This window comes from Chanodichthys erythropterus, chromosome 22 (genome assembly GCF_024489055.1).
Source record: "Chanodichthys erythropterus isolate Z2021 chromosome 22, ASM2448905v1, whole genome shotgun sequence".
Classification (NCBI taxonomy): Eukaryota; Metazoa; Chordata; class Actinopteri; order Cypriniformes; family Xenocyprididae; genus Chanodichthys; species Chanodichthys erythropterus.
The window spans coordinates 25,319,048-25,341,755 of NC_090242.1; the positions used below are offsets into that span (position 1 = coordinate 25,319,048).

Below are 22,708 nucleotides of genomic sequence, written 5' to 3' on the forward strand. Positions count from 1 at the left end.
ATATTAGGGGAAGGATATTTCCATTCTAGAAGGTGTATGATTGGCCATAAATTCGTATACACCCATTTGTGGATATCATCACTATTTTTGGTCTGATTTCCCAAAAAAAGAAAGACTGTGAACAGTGAACTTTAAATATGTACATCTTCTAAAGAGATAGTCTACTCCCAAAAGTTGACTAAAATATCAAAAATATTAGCATTAATATAGCATTAGCATTAATCAAAGTGAGCTGAAAGCCTCAAGACATTATTTGCCAATAGCAATGTAGCCAATTCATTTCTTATCCCTGGTTGTCATCCTTAAAAGAAGCAAAGCCAGCCCTAGTTGCAGTGAGCTCACCCGCCATGATGTCGTCAAGCGTATCTGTGAGCGTCTGTGCGGGTGTGGCGACCATGAGTCCATCGGGTGCCTGTGTAAGAAGCCCCGGCCCCAACCCTGTCAGCTGTTGACCTAGCAACACCCTCTGCAGGTCTGGGCTGCTGCTTCCCGGGTACTCTGCGTTACTGAAGTCTGTGGATTGCTGCAGGGCCAGAGGCTGGATGGGAACGAAGCTGGTCTGCAGAGGGGGACTCTGGAGGGCCTGGTTCTGAGGTGACGGAGGTAGCGGCGGCTGTGTTGCCTGTGGATGCAGAATGGAATCCACCTGTGGCAGCCTGGCACAGTCAACGTCATCTTCATCCTCCTCGTCGTCTTCGTCCTCCTCGTCCTCATCATTGGTAGGGGTGGGCCTGTGGTCCTCCTCTCTGCGAATAACCTCACTTTCGTTGTCAGAGCCCAGCTGTGTGGCCTGCAGGGGCAGGGGGGTGCCGGGCATTTCCACCCCTGCCGCCTGGCCCAGCTCTTCCTTGAGCCCCTTGGTCTCCATGTATTCTTTGGTGAACTGCTGTTGCGTCTTCAGCTGCAACTGCCGCTCCACCTTCTGCAGCTCCTTCAAGATCTTCTTCTTCTTCTGCACCTGCTCCTCACGACTCTTCTTTAGCTCCTCGATCTTGTCTTTGGTGAGCGGCTCGCCCTGGATGAGCTCAAGCGAATGCAGCTGGGCCTTCTCGATGGCACTGATGCGCTGGCCCAGCTCGTTCAGCTTGCCCTCCGTCTCTTCGACGATACACTCCAGAGGCTGGTACGTGTGAAAGGGTGGCAGCAGGTCAGCGTCTAAGCCACCCGAAGCCACAGAGTTGCTCTGAAGGGAGCTCAGTCTTTGCTTGGACGCACCTAAGAGAAAAAAAAAAAAAAAAAAATTAATGCTCAACCCAAAAAGCTGATATTAACCAGACAACATGCATACTGTGCAACTCATCAACACAGTGTAGTTATTGTACTCAACTGACTGTATTTCGATACTCATGGGCCCCCTTTACACCTGAGATTAACAAGCACTTCATATCCAAAGTTTTAAGCTGGACTGCAGCTAGACTTCCATTCCAATGCATTTGAAGCGTGAAAACAATATACAAGAATTTGTGGCGTAAATAAGCCAGCATATTACTTACCTATACGAATATGGATAGCAATAATACTTGCATTTACAACTACATTAAATATTCAAAATCTAAAACCATCTTCAAATGTTTTTTAAGCGATCCCATCACAATGAATCTAAAGTGTATTGTGTAAGCTACCTTTTAACATGGCCAAGCATTATTCAATTGTGATATGATCACAAAAAAACAAAGTGGATTCTTAATTTGTGAAATGACGGCAGATAATTGATCCAATATCAGTTCATAACGGCTATGTTCACACAGTCAGTCCAAATCCAAATATTCGACTGAAATCTGATCTAAATGATTTGCTGTACTCATGTATCGCAACTGTTTAGATCCCATTTGTGTGTTACATGGCAATCTTGTTTTTTTTCTTTCATTGGTTTCTATGGCAATGATATTGTGCTCAAAATGCACTTTGTAACACAACCAACAAAACATGTTTACATTTTATGTGTATTTAATGTGATTTGATAAGATTCAACATTTCAACAATTGCTAAATATGATTGGATATGCAACTGTCTGAACAATACGACTATAGGCCACTTATAAGTATAACTAGTATGTCATTTTGAGAAAACATCCAGCTGATTAGAATAACTTTACTAGATTTTCTAGTCAAACTAACCTTTGCTTGTAACGGGTGGGGGCGTGGGGATGGTGGAGGGCACTCTGTCTGGCTCCTGGGGGGGCACCACCATAGCCAGGGCTTGGAATGGGACTCGAGGGGCCTGCACGTAAAACAAAATCGACAATCTATTAAACAAAAGTGTAAAGTATTATATAAAACGTTCATGCTACATACACTTGGATTTTCATCTCTCAAAGCATTAGATAAATGTTAAAGAGGGTCATCTGTAGTGATTCTTGGACTGTTGGATAGTCTAAAGGATGTTTCTGCTCACCTGAGAAGTGTCATGAGAGGGCGGTGTGAGCTGGGACAGGTCTGGAGCAGGGACTGACAGGATGTTGTTTGGGTAGTCTAGCAAGTAGGACACCACATTAGTGTGACCACCTTTAGCAGCTTCAATCAGCATTGTGGAGCCATCCTGTGAGTATAAGAGAAGCTCTAATTAACACAGGGGACTGACCAAAATGTGTGTGTCCACAAAACCCATTAGCATCTGGGCAGTGTCATTCTCTGAGAACCTCACCTTTAGTCTGTGGGTGGGGTCAGCACCATGGGCCAACAGCAGCTCAACCACAGCCAGATGGCCCCCAGCACAAGCCAGAGAAACCACTGTGTGATCATTGTTGGCTGTGGCTCTATTTACATTAGCACCTGCAGACATAAATGTGTAATTCAAAATACATTGCAAAATAAGAAACAAAGGGGACAGAAGCAGACATGAAATGCAATTTGTAGTTCATCATCATTTGATAAAATTATTTAAAAAACAAATTTCTCCAGTATCTACAATTTTGGTGTCATAACCTTGTTTATTATAATGCATGGTTACAAGGGCCATAAAAAAAAATGAAAAAAATAACTTTTTTTGTGGTGGTGCCACTGAAAAGTTTGGCAGGGCAAGTAAAAATTTTAAACCACTGGCCTTACTGGGCAAGTAGAAAAAAAAAAAATAGCATTGAGCCCTGAAATATATTTTTTAAAAATTTTAATAGTTCACAAAATGTCAATGTTTTTTCTGTATTTTTGAACAAGTAAATAGAGTCCTGGTGAGCACAAGAAACTGCTTTGAACAGCAACTTTTAAGCAGCAGTGTGTTTTAATGTGACAAACAGTGTCACCGAATTGTTGATTTGCTGTTGGGATGGGTAACCTGGCAAAATTAAACTACAAACTTATGACCTTAAACATTATAAACATTAGCATCATAAGGTGAACCCCATGCAAGATGCTGCTCTGTGGCCTCTGCCATTTTTTCAAATGTTTATTTTTTTCTACAGCAAACTTGTGTCACTGATGAAGGTTCACCATGCTAATGATGAAATTCATGATTTTCATTTTCATAAATTGTTAATTTCACTGACTGTTTGTTGCAACCCTAGTTTGGGATGTTACAACTTGCCTTTGCTGATGAGAAACTGCACAGTGCACAGGTGTCCTGCTCTGGCCGCTTTCATCAGTGGAGTCCTGCCCCCTTCTGATTCATGTTCCTGAGAAACAAAAACACCAGTCACCACCAAACAGGCTTTAATTAACTCAAAATGAAAAACAAACACAAAAAGTAATAAAAATGCAATCATGGTAAATCAGGATATCCACAAACCAGGTCAGCTCCTGTTTGCAGCAGCACGTCGGCCACATCCGTGTGTCCATTCTCACACGCGTATGTCAGAGCTGTGTCACCCGTGGCTGTTGTGGCGTGGACATTCGCTCCTGAACAGTGAGGAAAAAAGTGTGAGAACACATTGTGTCATAGGCAGAAGAAAGAAATTTCAAGAATTATAACTAAAGCAAAGCCTCACCTGCAGCCAACAAGTATTTGACCAGTTCCAGATGCCCCTCCTGCGCAGCCTCCATGAGTGGGGTGGAACAACCCAACTCAATGTCCGCCCCAGCTTTAATGAGGAAATCAGCCACCTCTAGGAAGCCTCCGCAACATGCCAGAGTCAACGCCGTCTCTTGCGTCTCCTCTGTCTGAGCGTTAATATTTGCACCTAAGACCAACCAACCAATAAAGAACACTTTTCAGTTGTTGAACAAGAATCAACTTACAAAGGAAACATAGCATAGAAACAGTCAGAGAGTTTGAAAACAGACATTTTTAACAATGCAAACTTTGTACTTCTAATTCATCCTTTTGAGATCGTATTACTTTTCTAAATGGATTCGGGTTGTGTGATATTGACTTAATTCCTATGGGTGAAGTCTACGAAACATGACCATAGTACCTTGTGCCAGGAGCAGCGCCACCATCTCTTCATGGCCCTCACGAGCTGCCTCCATCAGTGGAGTGTAGCCCTCATCATTCACCTCCTCCAGGTTGGCCCCCCTCTCGATCAGAAGCGCTGCCAGCTCCACGTGACCCCCGCAGGCAGCCAGCGTTAGAGGCGACTCAAATGAGTCAGCAGGCATGTTTACCTGTGCCCCACTATCCAATAGCAGCCGTGCCACCTCCACATGCCCATCCTACACAAGACAACCACAAGAATAACGATTCAAAACAACAGCACAAATATCAAAGGAAGTACCTACAAGACTGTGTACATAAAAACTTGTGTTACCATGCAGGCCTCCATAAGAGCAGTGTGCATCTCATCTGTCTTGTGCTCCTGGTCGGCTCCTGCTTCTAAGAGAAACCGGACCATGTCCAAGTGCCCTGAGGAACAGGCAGGATACAGTCAACATCACCTCAAAATGTACTAAACAGACTGATTTCATATACAGCTGGGCATACTATTCCAATGAACAGAATTTACATGCACATCATTGTAAATGTTAATTTAAATTTTTACTAATACATTATTAAAATCAAGAATTTTATTTGTTAACCTTAGTTAATGCACTGTGAACTAACATGAGCAAACAATGAACTGCTGTATTTTTATTAACTAACGTTAACAAAGATTAACAAAAACAGTAACAAATGCATTTGCTCATGGTCAGTTCATGTTAATTAATACAATAACTTAACAAATGATACCTTATTGTAAAGTGTTACCCATTTCCTTGTATTTAATATCACCAAGATTTACCTTTGGTTCAATATGCAAATAAACATGAATTATCAGCAGATTTTCTGAAAAAGCTTTTTACAAGGCCCAAAATTCAGACTAATACAGGCATATGGCTACTTTATCATTCAGATTTCCTGAAAAGTTCTTAATCTGGTTATGGGAATCATGTTAATCCACTAACATAAGACCATAATCTGATTATTATCTTGTGCAAACAGTCTATGATATAATGAGATGCACCTTTATAGCAGGCGAGTGTGAGTGCGCTCTCCTTAAATTCGTTGGAGTGTGTGTTGATTCCTGCGCCATACTCCAGGAGCACACGAGCGACCTCTACGTGGCCCGCACTGGCAGCCTCCATCAACGGAGTGTGACCATTCTCATTGTGATCCTCAATGTTAGCACCCTCCTTCAGCAACACCTTTACTACATCCAGGAAGCCTCCTGCACACGCATATGTCAAGGCTGTGTTACCTGCAAGAAAGGGCAAGACAATGAATCAACAAGGTGTGTTTGCAAGCATGCATTTGAAAATGAAAAGTGAAAATGTACTCTTTTGTTCAATTTAAGGCCACTTTCATGTCACCATTGTTTTTAACAAAAAAAGTGCCTATATATTGTTGTACCTGTCGAGGACTGTGCGTTAACATCGGCTCCATGCACTAGGAGCAGTTTGACGATGTCAACGTAACCACCGCTTGCAGCAGCCATAAGTGGCGTGATGTCTCCTTTGATCCCTCTGTCCTCCACGTTAGCATGCATGGCCAGCAAGACCTACAACCCGTCAAACTCAAATCAACTAAAACATTCTTCTCAGATAACCAGTGCATGCTTCAATTAAAACTGAAAATTAAAGGTAAAGCATGTAATTTCTTCACCACTAACAGCACCATAACCATAACCAGTCAGGAATGGGAACATTGGTCTGGAAATAGGGTGTAAAGCTTTTTTTTTTTTATTTCCTTTTAATCATCTATTTGAGGTATCAAGGTAAAAATAGAAAGGATAGTAGCTTTAATGATGCTTAATATCAGAATGATAAAAATCATGAACGGGTACTAGACAAGTTTATTTGTATAGCACTTACAATACAAGCAACTGAGATTTGCTATTCAGTATATATATATATTTATAGCCCTCTTTGAGTGTACAGAATGTATGTGCATAAAGTTGGACAAAATATACTTCCAACTTTATATATAGAGCTGTGCAATTAACAGCTTTACATTTTGTGATGAAAAAAACAATCACAGTTGAGATTTGCTGTATGTTGGATATACAATATATTCAACTTTATATAGAGACAGCTAATATAGATATACAATTTGCGACGATATAAACAAATCATGTTGCAGAGATTTTGTAACTACCTGTTTGTCTTAAAAATAATAAATAAATAAATAAATAGATATGGCAGAAGGGAAATGTTTCTGAAATTTATTTTAAAATATTTTTTTCCCCCTAATTCAGTTCAATGTTGATTTAAGTGCTGAAATTACACACACATCCTTAACTTAACATTTCAATTATTCATTTGATTTTAATTATTTAATTGATTTTTATTAATCATTTATGCATTTGACAAGGAGTTGTTTTGGCTGTCAGCAACTGAAAGGAAAGCTTCAAGCTTGGAAGTTTGGTAGCACAAAACACTAGCATAAGTGTCCGAGTCTGTACACGGTACCTGTGCAAGCTCATAGTATCCAGCCGAGCAGGCCAGACACAGCAGGCTCTCGCCCTCCTCTGTGTGTTCGTTGACGCTGCGTCCCTCGTCTAGCAGCTTCCGCACCGCATTCACGTCGCCGTCCGAGCAGGCCTCAGCCAGGCTACGGCTAAAAATAACCAGACTACTACAATTACTGCGACTGTGCAGGCGAAGCTAAGCTAACTACTCTAACTCAAAGCTCATGGAGGAACAAGAAGACCTATACAGCTGCTTGTGTCTAATTACAGAGGTTTCAAATATCAAGTGCACTTTAAACATTCAGACTGAGACAAAGCTTAAAACATTTAATATTGCTTAGCTTTTAGGCTTAATGTAGTAATTCTTGCTGGTTGAACATGAGTGTTGCATCATGATGTGTGGACACAGGAGGAGAAATCATATGTGTGAGAAAAGATGCCTACTTGTCGGCCTGGCTGGCGTTGAGTGTGTTTTCGGCCCTCATGCGGGTGAGGGCGGCGGCGGCCTCATCCAGCGCGCAACTCACTGACGACGTCAGGCGGCGTAACACCTCTGGATCTGCAAAGGCTTTGCCATCGGCAGTGGAGAGTTTACCAATGCCTGCAGCATCCAGCCCCACACCAGCACCACACGCCATCCAGCAAGAACAAACGCATCCATGGTTAGTGCAGGCCCAACACACTCACACAGGAAATACAACGGTCGGTTAGCCAAATTCACACCATGCAGTTTTAGTAATGTCTTTACCTTATGTCTAAAACTAAATTTCAAAGCTCCCAGAGTTTCAGAATGGCATAACACTATCAATGCTCAAATAAATAATAATGATTTTGCCATTAAATAAATGTTTATTAGAGGTTGACCAATAATGCAGTTTGTTGATACCAAATAAGGTGGGGACAAAAGTCAATTTGCAGTTTACTGGACGCTAGTTTTTAAAGTCCATATTGAATGTGTTATTCCTTACTATTTCTATAGCCCGGTATGCCAATAATGGGGCAGACTCAGTCCACAATGCATGCAGAATATTGGGGGGAAAAAAAATCCCATAAAGATGATTGTGCGCACAATTGGGGTGAAACTGTTCTCGAACAGCACATGGTTTAAATTAAACTCATGTAAGCCGTGCCAATTTAAACATTCAAAGGCAAGACATGAAGGGGAACTCGTGCGCATGTGCTGTGAGAAGATTTGTGCATTCATCCAACGCGTGCACACGGAAACGCGTGTACAGCGCGCAAACATCGAGTTCTCTCTTAAGTCTTGTGCTTGAACGGACAAATTCACACAAAAATTATATCAACATGCCCGTCTTGGCGAGTTTCTTCTTAAGTGAACTTAAACACTTGAGAAAGAACGCATGAGATCAGAATCAGTGAACTGAATCATGCATTATGTCTTAAAATGACAGCAGCCCTTGCATTGTTGTGTTTTTAATTTTAACCAAACAACAAAAGACAAGAAAACCACTCATTGCTCTCGACTTTAGTCAGACTTAATAATGATTAATCTTTAAATTTATACAGTGAAGATTATTTGCCATGCCGTTTTACATTTGATTAACTACTTTATTCAGTTTCTGTACCTGAAATCTACTGATAGATATCTGAAAAACACAATTTTATTAGTATCTTTGCTCTACAATATTTGTGCTATTGCTTGTAGTTTGATTTGTTCTTTATTTTATTTGACAGTAGTCTTTTTATCCCTGAACATATAGCACATACCAAACAGTACCGAAACAGTGACCCTAAAACGTGATAAAAACCAAACCGCAAGCAATTTAAACTAGAGATGCACCGATTGAAATTTTCTTGGCCGATTCCGATTTCCGTATTTGTTAGAAAGAAAATCGGAATCGGCCGATCTCACTAAGAACTATAATTGACAACATAAACAAAAATCTACTTTTCTTCAATGCAAAGTTTTATTTTCATAAAAAAACAAAAACAAAAAAAGCAAAAGTCAGTAATAAAATATAAACAGCTCAAATAAATGCAATAGAATAAAGAGAGCTATGAAACTAAGTTTTTTGGGTTAAGTGGGTTTCTATTCAGGTAAGAAATACTACAGAAATTAAAGTAATCAAATGTAAAATAACACATTGTGTTATTTTGCCTTGGTTACCTTAATGTCTGTAGTCTTTATTGCAAATAATTCTTACCATTAAAGTTATAAAACGTATTCAGTCAAGAGCAGAAAGTGATTTTCTTTGTCTTTTGTTCTTTGATTAATATGACAGACAGCAACAGGATTGTATTGGACTGCTGTCCCTTTAAGAGTTTATGAACGTGTTCAACGGACCCAATACTGTTACACACACCATGGGTTCACTTTCTTTGCTATTTAATGATTCAAAACTGACTGTTTATCTGAATACTTGCCAAGATTGCCTGTGCCGCTGGTTTTGACATACTTTTGTATGTATTTGACAGTTTAAGAGCATTATGCTACTCGTTTTGGTACTTTTGAGTCTGTTTGACTTCTGTCTCTGTTTGACATCGAGCGTGGCTTGTTTGCTTCACTAATATAGATCAATGGTGCACCGTGCATGTGCTTTTGGTGTGACTCGAGCACAAAACCTGTGGGATACTAAAATTTATGCGCAGTAAGCACTATTTAACCGGAGCGAATGAGACGAGTGAGAGAGGCGGCTCCCGCGCAGGTGTGTCACTTCACCATGATAGAGAAGAAAGCGAGAACGTGCATTTGACGTAATTGCCTGTGCCGCTGGTAACAAAAAAAGATCGGCTCGGAATCGGTAAGAAGTGGGACTGATCGGCCGATCACCGATCTGGGCCGATCATGAGAAAAATGCATCTCTAATTTAAACCGTTGCACCCCTAGTGCACATCATGATTTCTAACATTAAAAAGGACCAAAATACAGCAGACTTTTATTTGAAATGTCTGTGCTCCCTGCTGCTTTCAAGGAGATAAATGGTTGTCAATAAATAGTGCTGGGTCTATCGAGTGGCAATCAAGAATGCTGCACTTTACAGTGCATGCATAATTATTCAAGTAGATTTTTTGATCATTTTTTTTCCCCAAGCACATTTTACCTATTCCAAACCACATCTTTACTACTATTAATTTTGTATATAATCATTTATAAGTGATATATAATTGCCCATAAAGGCTGTAAGTGAAAAACGCCTTATATTCAAGTGTGCATAATTAAGCAGGTTTTCTTTTACAAATAAAAGAGCCAAAAAGACATTAAACTCAGACTGAAAAGCCAAAAATTATTAAATGCTCATGAGAAGGATGCAATACTCATGCAATACTAGAAATTGCAAAGTTAAAGCATTATCTTTGGACAGCGAAATTCTCATTGGATCAGCAGGGTCAGACAAAAACAGTTGGAGAAGAAAAGACATGTTAACCGCAAAAGAATAAAAATTTAAGTTGAAGAACTTCTTGTGGAACCATTAGGAACCATTTAGTCTCCAGCGCCACCATTTTTCCAGAACTGCAACCTACCTGGAGTCTCCAGAAGTGCAAGGTATCAGGTTCTCAGAGACTTAAGCCACGTTTCAACCAAAATTACCCAGAACAATTTGTCCCAGGAACATTTTTTACCCCAGACCTGTTGCTGTCTAAAGTACCGTGAAGATCGTGTGGTGACGTAGGACTGCGTGTGACTTTCCGGCTTCCGCTGGATTTCGTCTTCCGCATATAAGTTTAATAAAGCCTGAACCTCATCGTCAGTCCATCGGTTGTATTTTTTTAAACTCCATTGTTGATTCGAATACCAAACTACTCTTACTACATGCACCTCAACAGACTAAAAAAAAAACCATGGTTGAAATTAAATACTGTGTGGAGTCAACCAATCAAAATGCTGTGTGAACTCAAACAATCAGCATGTTCAGTTCCGTAACATTAAAAAAGTACTACCTAGCGAGCAGGAACTTTCAGAGGCTTTTTTTTTTTTTTCCCCGGAACTTCATTTAAACCCTGGTTCCTGCAGTCAAAGGTTAGGTAAAGAATTCAAAAAATTACCCCCACTTAAAAATCACATACTGAAGAGTAGTAAAATTTTTAGTCCATCTCTGCTAGATGGCCTTTCAGGATAGGAGATGGACTAAAAATGATCTTCCAAAGCTTACTGCCAGATTCTGGAACACAAATTCTTTAAACTGTGGTACAAGAGGATGTCATGCTGGTTCTCTCAATCAGCCTGGCAATAAAATTCAGTCTTTTTGTATTTTACAACACTTCAGTATGTGATTTTTAGTGGGGGTCATTTTTTGGGGATTTTTAGGAGTCTCTGAGATCCTGACATCTTGCACTTCTGGAGACTCCAGGTAGGTTGCAGTTCTGGAAAATGGTGGCTCTGCACACGTTTCCCTATACTTGCATTTGTTTTTGCATGCCGTCATTTCAGTTGATTATCTAATTAAAATTAAAAAAAAAAAAAAAAAAAAAAAAAAGTGTTATAGTGAGGATAAAAATAAAAGATGACAACAGATCTAGACACGGCAAACAGGGTTTTGCAAAACATACAAAAAAAAAAAAGAAGTCTTAATTTTTGCTGATAGATTCAAAAGGATATTTGCAGCATAAATCAGTCAACCTCTAATCTCTGTCAAACAAAGGCTATGTATGTCTTGAAATGTGTGTGCTATGCACCATTCCCAACCCTCAAATTTGATTAGCAGGTTGTTTTTAATTCCACCTTGGATTTTCATGAAAACTGCTGTATGAGAGCATGGATGGTCCCCTCCATCTTGAAACAAATGACCACTAGCCAACTGTACAGTGGCAACATAAAGATCAAGGGATTTGACCTCAACCAGGAAGAGCAGTATTTGCTTTCCTATGATGACGCAAAACAGATAATGCTCGTGGTGGCAGGTAAAACACGCGGTATAGAGGTGTTCAGTCACAATAGTGTGATTCAGGTGGAATGAAAACACGTCAAAGCATGAGTAAACAGTAGGTAACTTATGAACAGCATAATGTGCTCACAATTAAATGCAAGACAGACAATAACAAAGCATACAGAAAAACAAGCAAACACAGAAAAAGACACATTCACAAGCTCTGCACAGATGGAGAAAGCAATAGAGATGCTCATGGACACAGATGAAGACACACACACACAGACAGTACACAAGTGTACTAAAGACCAGTGCTGAGTCATGAGCGATGCTGCTGCTGCTGTATGGAAATCCATTGTTGCTACTAATCTCCCCTTTGGTTCCTCTGCGAGATAACTATCCGCTCATGGGGCAGGGCAGGCCGGTGTAGAGTCACCCAAACCAACTCATTTCAAACAAACACACAATGGCACAACACGCAGACTAGCTCAACAGAACATGGCAAAATTTGGTGCCAATTACCATCAGCCACCAGTTTCCCAGATTATAAAAAAAAAAAAAACAATTATAAAATGCTCTGCACAGTGCACACAAATGTGACACTGACCCTTGTTCCATCAGCAATTGTATGCTCACGGTGAGCTATAAGAACAAAAACACTACAGGATGTAAAGCATGTAAAAATAAACAGATTTTAAGGATTTACAGGGCTATATTAAGTACTAACTCTCTGTATACAGATATTTCTGTGTGTGAACTCAAAAAGCCTCTGTGCTGCTCAATCAGCAGTAGATATATATATATATATATATACTGTAACTGTGAGCTTTTTAGCCGAGAGACCCAGATACATCATTTGCTTTGTTCACAATAAAATTTACATGTAGGAAAAACAAATTAACATTGTGGCTGTGCATTGTGTAGTTTTGAAAAATAAAAGCTTTTTTTTTTTTTTTTTAGCACTGCAACTTTTGCAACTATTTTATTTTGAAAATCAATCAGTCCATCAATTATTTCTTTAATTAGATATTCATCTTGCACAATGCTCTTTTTCAAAACAATGTGCAAACTAAACATGTAAAACATTATACATAAATACACAACACAAAAATGGCTTAAAATACACTGTTCAAATGTTTGGGGTCAGTAAGATTCTCTTTTTGTGAATTAACTTTTATTCAGCAAGGATGCATTCAGTTGATCTTAAATGACTAATTTATTTTTACAAACGAGTTCTATATCAATTTAATGCTGTTCTTTTGAACATTCTATTCAAAGAATCCTTATAAAAAAAGGAAAAAATATTAAGCAACAAATGTTTAATATTGATAAGAAATATTTCTTCAGCAGCAAATCAACACATGAGAATGATTTCTGAAGGATCATGTGACACTAAAGACAACTGAAATTCAGCTTAAAATTACAATTTAAAATATATTTACATAGAAAAGAGTCATTTTAAATTATAATATTTCACAATATTACAATATTTTAACAAATAAATAAAATCCCCAGCCTTGGTGAGAATGAGATTTAATGACATTAAAGTGCCCCTATTATGTTTTTTCGAATATTACCTTTCATCCAGCATGTAATATAGCCGTTTGTGAATGCAGGGCTTGACAATAAGGACTACCCGATGGCATGGGGCCAGTGTGAAAGAAGCTCGGGACAGCTGACGGAATAGTCACTTGCCAGATTGTGCCAGTGCTCAGTTGACACAAAAGTGTATCATTAGCATATGTTTTTAAGCCTTGTATATTTAAACATTCAAGTGATTTTTAACGATTTAGATTCAAGCACAAGACATGAAACAACTCAATACGGTGTGTGTACTACTTTCTGTGCACTAGGGATGGCTCCATACCACAATTTTGGCTTCGGTACGGTACCACAATCTAATACCATAGTACCTGTATTAAATCGATACCATATAGGGTTCTAAATTTTGGTATGGCTATTGTGCATAATTTTACTCATTCTCGCAGGTTAATTACCGCAAATGTTTATTAGCAAATTAAATCAACACAGATTATCAAATCACTAATTTGAGAACTTTTTTTGTTAGAATTTCAGCAATACTGTGTCTCCAGCCTCTATCTTTCAAAATGAGCAAATTGCTTCTGGCCTCAAAAGACATCACGCCTGCACTATATAAGTGAGCTGCGTGCTGAGATACATGTTCGCCTGAATTTCGGGACAGCTGACAGAAATCACTTGCCCACATCTTTTTAAACCTTGCCAATTTGAACATCCAAGATATTGTATATCATTCAGACAGTAGTACTTGGGAGCTCTTTGAGAGACCATTTTCTCTGTGCTCATACCAACAACGCATGCACATGTAATAGTATTAATAGTGATAGTAATAGTATTAATAGCCTAATACATGCTGCCGTCAAAATAACAATTAAAGTTACAAAATAACTTTTGTAACTTTAATTGTAAGGATTTACCTGTTTAATATATTAACAGGGAAGACTATTCAGTTATTTTACGTTTGATTTGATTATATATATATATATAAAATCAAATGGAAAATAACTCTGAATAGTTAATAACCATCTTAAAACAAAAAAAAAACGCTCGGTCCTCCATCCACGGTTCGACACGCACTTGCACCAAGATTCATCCCAAATTTGACGACGCATCTATAAAATGGTTTGTTGAAAACAATGTGCAAAACAGACAGACGGATTCGGCTAATGTATGTACAGTCACTCATTGTAAACAAATGTTCAATGACGTGCCGAAAGCTCTACGACCACTCATTTACGCCGTCATCAACCGGGTGTTGATAGCGTGCGACGCCTGAACATCTCACATTGCTATCAAGTGTTAAAACGAAACTCATTTAAACCTTGCCAATTTAAACATTCATTCAGACGTGAAAGGACTCGCGCGCACTGTGAGGAGATTTGTGTGTACTCATCCGAAACGCGTTCATGGAGAGCTGTGTCACAGCGCGCAAATACTCTCGTGCAAATTCTCTTTTAAGTCTTGCACCTAAACGGACAAATTTACAAAAAAATGTCAACATGTCCATCTTAGCGAGTATCCTAACAAACATTGTATGTCTTAGGAGAAAAATGAGACAGACAATGCATGTGTATCAGTATCAGTGTACTGGATCTTTGTCTTAAATTATGTCTTAACGGGACAGCAGTCTAATATTCCTGTTCTATGTGTTTTAATGTTAATCAAATGACAAAGACAATTGTCAAAATAGAAATTCAGGCCCTGAATCAATGTCTGTAAAAATCCTGATTGGAGCATCCCTATAGTTGATCGGTGATCGTATCGGCAGATGCTGCTTCCTGTCATTGACGATCAGCTCCAAAAATCCTGATCAGAGGACCCTTAACATAAACACTGTTGGTTATGTCTTAACTGAAAGTTAACAGATGAGAAAGAAAACACATGTAACAGTATACTTGACAGTATACCTATAAATACCTGCTGTCCTCTGTGCCATTATTGTTTATCAAACAACAAGTTTTCTGCATTACAAATCAACTGTGCAAGCATTTTCAAAGGATGAGGACTTCGCCTTGAATTGATACGGTAAAACCAGCACCATTGATAGGTAGACCAAATCACAAAACACTGGGCCATCTGACCAGAGCAGAGTAGGCTCTCAAAGAAATTGGTTTAGAGAGATCCTTGTTTGAGATGTTTAAATATTAAATTAAATATTGATATTCTATGCCATTTTCGTAGAGCTGTGGAATATAATTGTTTTATGATGTTTATTTATTATATCTAAAAATAAATATCAAAAGAATTTAAAGGCTCTGTTGTTAACCTTAAATATTATTGTAAATGCAAATAAGGGCTCCCTAGACAGTTGTGTGTACTGTTACACCCCTAATGTAAACCTACAGCACCTACTGTAGACATCCAAAACAAAATTAGGAACCTTTAATATAGCAAAAAAGGTGCACTTTAAAAAATAAATGACCAACCCCCAACATCTGAACAGTAGCAAATGCTTTTTTTTTTTTTTTTTTACAGAACGTTTCCCTGTGAACACTCACAGTTCAAAGACATGAGTAATTATTAGTCAAATTTATCGCCGACTTAAAAAAAAAAAAAAAAAAAAAAAATTATTATAATTGGTTAGTGGTTGCAGTCCTAATTGCAATTTATAAATATATTTATGATTCTGTGAGGATTTTTGTGGAAACAAAATAACCAACAAAAAGCCATTTAAAGGATCTCTGTAGCAGTTTGATCTAAAACCTAAAACACAAGAACCAAAAGCACGTCTCATGCTCAGCACTGTGAAGACATGTTAAATAAAGTGTGAGCACATGCATGCAGAGACACAGGATAAATCATTAGGCTTAATGCGATCACATCAGGGTTGGCCGGAGGATGTACCTGCTGCTTCTAGTAATGCCTCAAGCCGGGCCTGTGTTTCTGGGTCTACTGTTCTGAGGTCAGCTCCGTCTGCTGCGCTGGATAGGAGAAGCTCTGAAGCTGTCTTTAGTACGGGGTTATCCAGATCCTCCTGGTCTAGTATGAACGATTCCACCTGCATGGAAAGAGTCAGTGTCAGCAACGATCTGCTTACATTATTTACCAAACAAGAAAAGAAAAGGATTTGGTCTTGAACATTTCTATACAGTAAAATAAACTTAAAAAGCAACTTCAAACAATTTCCAGATGGAAATCGGGTTTTAAAAAGATTATCTTGCATATAATGGCCAACATTTGTATCTATCAGAATCTGCAGACTGTTGTCTGACTTGTCGAAAATTAATATGGTCTGCTCCAATGAACACAGTGACTCCACAGTGTGACAATATCATACATCAGGAAGTGCTGAAATGATACAAGACCCTCACACTGATCTTGCAGTGACCATTAGACAAAAAAATAAACCCTACCCTCAACTGATACTAGCAAAGCAATTGTTCCTGGTAAAGAAACCATTTAGTCACAACTTTAGTCAAACTTCCAGCTGAATGAATGACATTGCATGTATTTAAATCTGATTAATTGGCATATAAACATTTACTGAGAAAAGTTCTTCGTAAACAAAGCACTGAATAAACATGACACTCAACATATGCCCATACAATAGGTACAATATAGACTTATTGGCCACAAATATTTGGCAATCTGTCCAAGGTAGACATGTTGTTATATTGCATTTGAGCCATTATTAATTTATTTTGTAAACACGTGGAACAAAAATGTCTTTGGTAGAATTTTTGCTGTATTTTTTTTAAACCGTGTCAATTTGAAAGTAGTTCAGCCTTAAATCACATGTCTCGAGTCCCCTACATTCTTTGTAGAGACCCCCTACATTCTTTCGCACTGTTCAGCTGTCTTTGACAACAAAATGTGACCCGTGCATACAACCCAGGCTTTCTGTACGTGTGGTTTGACAAGGCGCTTCACCCGTAGTAGCAGCTGACTGCAGAGTGAGGCCGAACTGACTGCAGAGCTCACAAAAGCATGCTTAAGCCCAAAGAATACTTCAGTTTGGATGCAAACGCTTAAAGGGTTAGTTCACCCAAAAATGAAATTTCTGTCATTAATTACTCACCCTTATGTCGTTCTAAACCTGTTCATTTTCAGAACACAAATTAAGATATTATTGATGAAATCCGAGAGCTCTCCGATTCCTCCATAGACAGCAATTACCACTGTCAAGGTCCAGAAAGGTACTAAAGCTGTCCATGTGACTACAGTGCTTCAACCTTAAATTTTACGAAACGACAAGAATACGTGTGTGCAAAAAAAAAAAAAACGAATTTATTCAACAATTTCTTCTCTTCCCTGTCAGTCTCCTATGCAGTTGACGTAGTAAACGCAGTGCAGCGCTTCTGCATCAGCATCACATGCATGAGTTGTGCTGCTCACATGAAAAGCATTGCCAATACTGAGCCGGTGTGCGGACGTCAACACGGAAGCGCTGCACTGTGTTCACTACGTCAACTGCATAGGAGACTGACAGGGAAGAGAAGAAATTGTTGAATAAAGTCGTTATTTTTTAAAACCTTCCAAGAAGGTTTTTTTTTCATAATTAGGATACCACATTTACGTTACATGCACAATACTCACACATGACAAAAAACAAAAAGCATAAATCTTGTTTATTTTGGCATCTCACCAAAAAAAGGGCTAGTCTAGTGGTGTGCTATAAATAACATGATCACTTAGGTGGCAAATATGACCAAAATCTTATAAGCAAACCACAGCAATAAGCAGTTGTACAAGTAAAAACAGAAATTAGGAAGTTAAGTAATCAAGTAAAGTCACTATTAAGAACTTATAAACAAATGACAATAGGACAAATAAATACAACATAAAGCAGTGTTTGTATCTGTATCTTTAAGTTTAAAAAACATTTTTACCTGTTGTTGTAGTTTGATTAACATTAACAGCACAGACAGGAGCGGATATTAGGTTGCTTTCACTTTAAGACCTACAGTAGGCCTAATGCACAGATGCACTGACACACGTCCCAAACTTGTTCACTCAAGACATAACTGCCAATATGAACATTTAGGCATGATTATATGTATATTTGACCATTCAAGGGTAATAAGCCTATTAATAGAACACATACTCAAGCGCTGACAGACGGCAAACGCATGCACAGAATCCACAGCCAGTCTGACATCGGTCTGTGTGTCAGTACCAAATTGAGTTTGGTATACAGCGCATTTATTAATTTTTTTTTTTTGTGCTATCAGGCGTATCATACTTTTTATTTGGTCATTCATCCATCTTGCGTAATTGCTTCGCCCGGTCCTTGGCACTTATGCAAGACAGACAGACAACATATTTAATACACATAAATGTTTTACATTGTTGGCAAATGTTTCAACTAAGTACGTTTGCTCATGTCATGTAAATATCTTACTGCAATTTGATAATTCTGATTATTAAAAATGACCACATTATTGGTGCACATGCAATCATAGTGCTTAAGCATTGCATAGCAAACACATAAATGGATGAATTGTTCACAATAAGATCTTTAACATGCATTTACAAAGGGTGAATTTTCTTTGTGACTAAAGGCATTAAAAAGTTTATTATGTGCAGCAGCACATGGCCCGTCCCCTTGAACAGGGACAGGTAATTAACACAAATGAGGGCACTAGTCACAAAGTTCACATCAGCCACTACGCCCACCCCTCTCTTAAACGCAGCTGGGAGAAAAAGCTGCGTGCTATTTAGGCCCTGAGCCTTTGAGGAATTACTGTAAGCATTAAGATGAGCTGATCAGCGGGTTTCCCCCCTCCCTCTTCTCTCCCTGTGCCCTTGACCTCTCCACACACCTTCCTTAACACCCACAGTGAGGGCAGGACATCCCACACTGTGAGGAACTGGGAGGAACTGGGCTGCTTGTTAGCATAGGCAGAAGCACAGTAAGGGCGGTGATTTTCAAAATGATTAAAAGGGTAATAATGGAACAGTTTCAAAAAGTTTTTTTTTTTACACTATCATTTACAACAATCTGCTTTTTCTTGGGTTTATATAAATATTTTTGTTATAAGAGACAGTAAAAAAAAAAAAAACCTTTGTGCATCAAAACTACTTTCCTGGTAAAAAACTTAATTTTCAATTCAACAAATTGGCGAAAACTGAAGGTTAGTAACATGCAAATTATTTAAACCACAAAATAAACTTCATTCCATAAACTAAGTATAATGAACTACGCAAAATGAACTACGTCTCCAGTATGTTTTATAATTACCCCAAATTCAAACAGTTCACCCCTTAGGCACGTTATCATATCCTTCAAACCCTTAAGCTGGTTGTCGGTTGGAATGTTACAACTAAAAAACCACTGAAATAACACGGACAATCACTACACTAAATACTTGTCGGCTAAAAAATAAATATTACCTTATGATCCATCTTTTTTTTCGAATCCACATATTTTGAAAATCACACATTCAAAATCAATGTTTTAAATGCATCATCGCTTTCCAAGAGAAGGGAGAAAATGGCGGCTTCCACATGCTGTCTGTCAGAGACGATAACATGCATAATGCATAACTCGAGTGAGTATAAATTTATTCTTCACTCGCTGAAATTGAATCTAAATGATCAGGGAACAGGGTGAAATACTACACACCACATGCTAAAGAGAATAAATGCCAGTTTTTGAATAAACATTTTTTATAGTGGTTAAACGGATCATTGTTGTTCCGTGATCCGTATAGACCAAGCCCCACGGTTCGGCACGCATGTGATTCGCGGCTCAATTGCGAGTTTAACCGCAATAGAGTGAAAGGTTATCATTTGCACATGTTTTCTCTTGCTAGTTTACACATTAAATAGATATAAAACCATTCCAGCGCTAGAAGAGGCAGAAGAGAATTTAATTCGGTAACGCACGCCACACTATACTATATATACTATATATACTACACTATACAGAAAATACTTCTCTCTGCAAGTATTCTCGTAAACACATTCGGTTATGTCTTAAGTGAACGAGGTGAGAATTCGGATGAGTATCTATCTGATGTGAGCGTGCATGGGGTCTTACTCTTAAAGTGACAGCAACCTATATACCTGCTGTCGTCTGTCATGTACATGAGACGACAAAACAAGCTTTAACAAAGATTAATCTATATTAAATTCATCCAGTGAACAGTGTCATTTTACATTATTACATTTCTGACACGAAAATTAACACTTTATTTGTAAGTTTGTTGTATCTATCTATGCTTGTAATTGGTGTACAGTATTTGTTCTTTTTACAGTCTGTTCACTTGCCTTTAATAATGCATTAGTTAGGCTAGTAGTTTCTGCTGTGGTATCGGAGTAGCTAAAGTGGGCAAAATAATAAATGAAAAGTTACCCCCACCCCCCAATTTTTTCTTTGTGCTGATCCGAAAAATTATCCGATCCGTGACTTAATAACCATGATATGATCCGAACCGTGAGTTTTGTGATCTGTTGAACCACTAATTTTTTATGCACAAAGTACACATTCTGATTCTGACATTCCGGATTTTTATATTTTTCAATAATTTGACAATTTTTTTTTTTTTATATATAATTTTGTCAATAGATGAACTATTAAATGAGTGCGCTTGAGATGATTCCCTGTAGTCATGCAATTTGACTCAAATGCTGATGTAATATATACTTGAAAGTTTTGACATGATTTGTTATATTTAATTACCCCTTGGCAGATTTTGACAGACAAAAAGACAAGTTGCTGTTGCTGTTCCAGTCATTTGTGATTACTAGATTAAAGTAATAAGCCACACGATTTTAACAGTTAAGAATAATATAAATACACAGCGGTGAGTCAAAGCATCTCCTAGCAATGAAGCTACAACATTTAAAACTTCCACTGGAAAGTGATGGACATCAAAAGTTAAGCCAGGTCCAACTCAGCTAAACTGAACTCAGATCCCATGATGGTCAAGGATCAAGGCCCTGTTTCCACCTGGTATCAAGATGTGTTTTGGTCCATAAGATCACAAGTGGACGATGCTAAATACAGGTGTGTAAAACGGGGTGCAAAACCTTTTGAGCTTGTCTACATTCGACCACTTCCAGAAGTAGTTTACGCTTACGTGGTCGAACATGTTCCAACAGCCGCAAAAGACGCCTACTCTCCGCCTACTGACCTAACCACACGTTATGGGAAGCGCGCTAGCCAGACAGGATTTAAACCGAGTCGGTTTAAGACCCAAGTTTGCTTTGAAAATGAAAAATGTACTGAGCACAATGTTCTCTCACCTTTCCTGATTTCTAAAATGCACTCAGCGTTCACTATGGTCTTGCAGCTTTCAAAAAAGAAATTTAAAATACATGTATATACAAATATATGTATACGTAGACAGACTAATTTAAAAAATTGTAATAGTGAAATATTACAAATTTAAAGGGGTGGTTCAATGCGATTTCACTTTTTTAACTTTAGTTAGTGTGTAAAGGCCTGTACACACCGGGACGAATATCGCGCGCGATTATCGCCGAGGTTTAATGCCTCGTGACTAAACAAAGGGGCGCCAATGTGAGTGTGCACACCGACGCGAAACACGCGAGGCGTAAAAGCGTAATTTTTTAAAAAACGGGTTTGTTTTTTTGGTTTGACGCGCCGCGTAAAAAACTGGCAGACCAATGAGAGTGGCGCTTTTGTTCACGTGCCTGGAGCTGCTGAAGTTAAGTAAAACATAACTCGGTGGTGCTCAAGCACAAAACGGTCTTGCCGAGCACACAGTGATACAAAGACGACGAAAAGAAAGTAAGTAGACGAGGAAGACCCCAACAAACTATCCCTGCGTCTCAATCAGCTCCCTAGCTTCCTAGGTCGTGTATCAGTATACCATGTAAATGAATGTGGCCGACTCCCTGATCAGTGCCCTGACTTGTGAACTAGAGAGCTGATTTAGACGCACGCTATGGGTGCTCGGCCAATTCTGCAGTAAAGCATTTCGTCAGTAGTTCACTGATAAGCCACGCAATATCGCGTTCAATATCGATATGAATCGCCGTCGATATTGAACGCGATATTGCGTGGCTTATCAGTGAACTACGGCTCTGTCTATTAAATGCCGCTTCATTTGAAAGCAGGTGATGGCGATTTAGCGGCAATCAGGGAACCGGCTTTACTGACGAAATGCGCGTGACAAAAGCATTCGATATATCGCCCAGCCCTACTAAACACTGACACAAATACTAAATGACATACCATTCATAAACGTCCTTTAAAAGCCACGATTGCCGTTCATCTGGGTCTGTTTAATTCAGGCTCAATTTGATATAACAATATAATCAAATTGAGCATACAATATAACCAAAGCGCACGTAACCTGTAACAAATGGTAAGGGGCATGGCGTTTCCAGATGCTTCAGCGAATCACAATGGCTCTGGATACACTGGGCCAGCTAACCAATCTGAGCACATTGAGTATTTGGGAGGGAGTGGCTTCATAGAAGCAGGAAGTCAAACAAGCCGTTCAAATGACAGTGGAAACAGAGGTGTAGAATAAAGATAAAATATATGAAAAATACAGCGTTTTCAAAAAAACAAAGCATTAAACTGTGCCCCAAAAACACAATCAAGCCTAGAAAA

At 38.7% G+C, this 22,708-nt stretch overlaps 1 protein-coding gene across 4 annotated transcripts in view; it reads right to left on the minus strand.

The window, feature by feature from the left end:
* ankhd1 (ankyrin repeat and KH domain containing 1) overlaps nucleotides 1-22,708 on the minus strand; it is a 41,887-nt gene that overhangs the window by 9,899 nt on the left and 9,280 nt on the right. The window contains exons 2-15 of one of the 4 annotated variants that reach the window (XM_067376770.1): nucleotides 16,024-16,177; nucleotides 7,259-7,382; nucleotides 6,816-6,963; nucleotides 5,758-5,905; nucleotides 5,372-5,605; nucleotides 4,679-4,773; nucleotides 4,346-4,583; nucleotides 3,920-4,111; nucleotides 3,721-3,830; nucleotides 3,520-3,607; nucleotides 2,644-2,771; nucleotides 2,395-2,538; nucleotides 2,118-2,220; nucleotides 343-1,215 (exon numbers count right to left, since the gene is read on the minus strand). In XM_067376770.1, coding sequence (XP_067232871.1) covers nucleotides 343-1,215; nucleotides 2,118-2,220; nucleotides 2,395-2,538; nucleotides 2,644-2,771; nucleotides 3,520-3,607; nucleotides 3,721-3,830; nucleotides 3,920-4,111; nucleotides 4,346-4,583; nucleotides 4,679-4,773; nucleotides 5,372-5,605; nucleotides 5,758-5,905; nucleotides 6,816-6,963; nucleotides 7,259-7,382; nucleotides 16,024-16,177 — 2,779 coding nt within the window. Of the gene's footprint in view, nucleotides 1-342; nucleotides 1,216-2,117; nucleotides 2,221-2,394; nucleotides 2,539-2,643; nucleotides 2,772-3,519; nucleotides 3,608-3,720; nucleotides 3,831-3,919; nucleotides 4,112-4,345; nucleotides 4,584-4,678; nucleotides 4,774-5,371; nucleotides 5,606-5,757; nucleotides 5,906-6,815; nucleotides 6,979-7,258; nucleotides 7,416-16,023; nucleotides 16,178-22,708 lie in introns of all 4 variants that reach the window. The other 3 variants (XM_067376769.1, XM_067376768.1, XM_067376767.1) reach the window with 3 other exon arrangements.